The sequence below is a fragment of the Taurulus bubalis genome (assembly GCF_910589615.1).
Source record: "Taurulus bubalis genome assembly, chromosome: 11".
NCBI lineage: Eukaryota > Metazoa > Chordata > Actinopteri > Perciformes > Cottidae > Taurulus > Taurulus bubalis.
The window spans coordinates 21,005,081-21,009,007 of NC_136599.1; the positions used below are offsets into that span (position 1 = coordinate 21,005,081).

The 3,927-nt window shown below is 46.8% G+C and overlaps 1 protein-coding gene across 1 annotated transcript; it reads right to left on the minus strand.

Annotated features, from left to right (window-relative positions):
* Positions 1-225: 225 nt before the first annotated feature.
* On the minus strand, positions 226-3,459 carry LOC306743727 (transmembrane protein 26; the record flags this gene model as incomplete). Its single annotated transcript, XM_079226275.1, has 3 exons — positions 226-954; positions 1,555-1,699; positions 3,266-3,459. The coding sequence occupies 3 exons, from the start codon at positions 3,457-3,459 to the stop codon at positions 226-228; spliced, it is 1,068 nt and encodes a 355-aa protein (XP_079082401.1).
* Between the last annotated feature and the right edge of the window lie 468 nt (positions 3,460-3,927).

Below are 3,927 nucleotides of genomic sequence, written 5' to 3' on the forward strand. Positions count from 1 at the left end.
CAAAGGGGGTTGCATAAACTCCTCTCTGATCTTTTCAGTGGGGACTTATTCTCTTCTCTTGTGGTCTATTTCTAGTCACTGAACCTCCAGAGAGCCGAGACTGTCTCTGGGCGAGGCTGAGATCCAAGAGATGGCAGATGGGTTTGACTTTTCCCTTGGTGTGTGAAAGGCATCCCCCAAACCCCCCAAGGGCTAAAGCCGTGCCTCACAGCGTTTTGAGCCTTTCTATACCTGGGCACCTTTCTGATCTTCCTCCCTCTCAGTGCCTCTCTTTGTGTCTGCATGACAGCTCTGCTCCTCTCCACCTGCTTCTTCCTCATCCTCCTCATCCTCCACCCGACCCCTCTGGGTTTGACACCGGAGCACCAGTGCAGAACACCTCCCCAACCCCGATTCCCCAACTCGCTGCTCGCACTGCACCACAAAGATCCTGTAAAGCTCCAAGAGGACGATGAGGATGTTCTTGCAGGTGAAGAAGATCATCAGCTGGTTGAGCACCTGCTCTCGGACCATGAGGTAGAGCCGGTAAACCAGGAACGGACCATCTTGGAGTCCCACGGTGAGCAGCAAGCTCCACGCTTCGCTGGAGCAGCAGGAGGTGGACGGCGGCGGAGCAGCCGGGCGGCGGGTGAGGACAGGCACCCTCTTCTGCTGAGACTCGGCCTCTGGGAGTTGTGTCTGGGTCAGCACCAGAGGGAACTGCATGAGCGCCCAGGAGAAGAGGCCAAGGCCCATGTAGACAACCGTTTGGTTGGTTTTGACCTCGGGTTCCTTGAAGGTGTCGAAGATGTCCAGGATATCGGCGCCCAGTCCCACATAGACCATGAGGAGCTGGGAGAGCTGGTCTCGGGACATGTGACCCTTGGGCATCAGCCAGCGACCCAGAACCAACACTATGAGCATAGTCTGCTCCAGGCCAGCTACCCAGTTCTCCGGGTCCAGCTCCACGATGGCCTGGGTGAAGGAAGCAGCAACGTATGGTTATGACCGAGGCGTTCGTCGAGTTCGACAATTCATTTTTCACAGTTACAGAGCAGGGAATTTCCTTTGTATTCACATTTGGCATCCCCCCGATATTGCAATTATTTTTTGACCAATCATCCATGGAGATATGATTATTTTGAATCATGGTCTGTGGTATTGTCAATCATCCACTCAACAAGACCTCTCCTCTCTATTCTCGATTTGAGTCAGCTCCCCGTTGTGGCAGGGATAATTGAGTTTATCCTGACAGCCCCCCTTGACATTTCACAACATTAACGAAACACTATGTCTTCCACTCTCAAAGGCTGCCACCCAGCCCCGAGCATAGCCATGGGGCAAAAAAGTTCCCAAATCCTACATAAAAGAAACTGCACTAAAATCACCCCAGAAGAGGAGAGATCTGAGAGTTTTTCAAACAGGAGCCTATCTGGACTTCATCTCACTGTGTCAATTACACATTTCCTGCAACTAATAGTTTATCCACCCCCTTGCTAGATTTAAATCTTATCTGATATCAGGTGTTGCTTTAATGTGGCTGCGTGGAGGGCAGTTTTGTGGTGGGCCACCTACCGCTGTGATCGGGATGCGAGCCAGCAAATGAAGCTCGGGGCCTGAGGAATTGTTGACAGGCAGCTTGGACTGCAGCAGGCTCAGCTCCAGGAACCAAATGGACGGGATGACAGTACTGAGGTAGAGGAAAACCATGGGGGAGAACCTAAAAGAGGGCCGCCAAAGGAGGGGGGAGGTGGACGGGGGAAAGGTGGGGGTAGGTTATTTTTAGGGACATTCTGTGTTGTTTTTTTGATTTGCCACCCACTTAAGAAGAAAGAGTCTCTTTTTTTTTTTTTCTCCAAAAGAAGCATCGAATTTCAGACACGCAATTATTCTCATCATATATGCAAATCCCTCTTGACAGTGCAAAGCCTTCTCCACGAGGAGAGAACTTCAAAGTAAGACTCAGCGAGAAAGAGAGAGGCCTGAAGGAAGCTTGTGTCTGTGGATGCTCACTGTATGTGTAGGAGAGCTGCAGCTTTTGAATGAGACGCAGCTTGATGTTGAATGAGGTGTGACACTAAATGCTCATATCCTTTGGAGACTCGCGTAATAGAGGTTGGTGTCAGTTTATGTTTACTCGGCAAGAGCCAGCAGCAGACCTTTTTTTTCTCCCGCCACTGGAAAGTAGAGACTGTGACAGAGACGTGATGGCAGGATCAGAACATAAGCTCAGCAAAAGACAGAGCAATAACAGCGCGGAGGAATAGATTTGTTTTTGATAGACAGAGAAAGAGCTGCAGAGGATAACAGAGAATTTAGTGGCAGAGAATATTACAGGCCGTACACAAGCTGCCTCTCACCACCCGGAGCAGATGGGTTGTAAAATGTTCAGAAGTTATTTACTGTCCCTCACAAAACAGGTTTACAAAGTCTTGCTCACAACACCTCAATCCTCATGTCACGCTTTAAGAAAGAGCAAAAGATGGTTTGTACGTGCTTGTTTAGCCTAAAAATATGTTTTAGTCTGTTTACTGAAGCAGATCCAGGATCCTTTTTTATCAAATTGAACTACTCAGCCTCTGAAAACACTTATACAATGTCTTCTTCGTCCCTTTTGTAAAGCCGGAGACATTTCCCCCTCTGGAGATGTTGCGTCAGGCTTCATTTGTCTCGATTTACCAGGCAGGGATGCCCTCACAAAGAGACACAATCAAGTTGCATTATGGGAAATGGAGGATCCAGCGTTTTCGGAACTTGATTCATACTTAGTCCAGATATTTCGGACTTCTTTTTGTATTTGTCTCTTGTGAGTTCCACAACTTTATGAAAGTGCAATACTAAACTGCTGAAGTATGCCTCCTGCTTTGCAGGTTGGTTAGATTGGAACAGAGTATCATGTTATTAACATTGTGGTGTCAATGTCTGCAATCGATGCGTGCAGATTTTGAGCTATTCCAGCAACGTGGCTCGAGGCATGATAATTTTTTGAGAGGCATTTATAGAGGATGAAACTTAATGATTTTGGTGATCCATTTTTTAATCTGTCCAATACCTTCAAAACTATCGTCATCTCGTCAGTCCAAGCTGCATTTTGCGTTTAGTGCCAATAAGCAAATTGTAGCATGCTAACAATCAGAATTATGCTAAGTTAGCATTGGCATTTAGCTAATATACAGCCCCGCAGAGCCTGCAGCATTGGCTGCAGATAATGCACTTTTTGAGTGAAGGTCCAATCTTAGCCAAAAATGTCCGCCTAGTCCTGACACTGTTGTGGTGTAAATGTTACCATTTCCACTCTGCGTTTCGGGTGCACTTCAGAGTGACGGCCATTTCCACGCCCAGCAGCGCTACGCCCGTCAGCAGCAGCCAATAGAGTGGCTCCTCTTTAACGGCCACCACGCGCCACACCGTCACCGCCCCGTGGACCGCAAACAGGAAGCGACTCAGCAGAGCCAGCAGGACGTTCAGGAGCCGACACATCACGCACCACAGAAACCTGGAGAGAAGACCGTTTTATTGTGTCACTTAGATTAAATGATGGAAACACGTTTTTAAATAGAAATCAAAGTGTTGTAAATCCTCCCTGGATTTTCCTCTTCCCTTAATTTACTGTATAAAAGCCATTACTAGATTATTTGGTGTTGTTGATACTGCCTGAACCACTGACGTCCTCTAGTTTAGAGTATGACACAAAGACATATGAAGTATATTAAATGATAAAGGGAAAATCTTATTTACATGCCACATTTGCTTTGAAATAGATAATTCTTCCAAAATCAATGAAAGCTGAGGCTTTTCCAGTATTTGTGCGCAACTTTCACAAAACTTTTGTTTACAAGGTCTCAAAAGTTGCAACAATAAAGCCCTTTATGTTCTTTGAATCTGATATAGTTTAACTGCAACACACTTAATATCCAACAGTAAAGGCCTTGATGGAGGATAGAATTG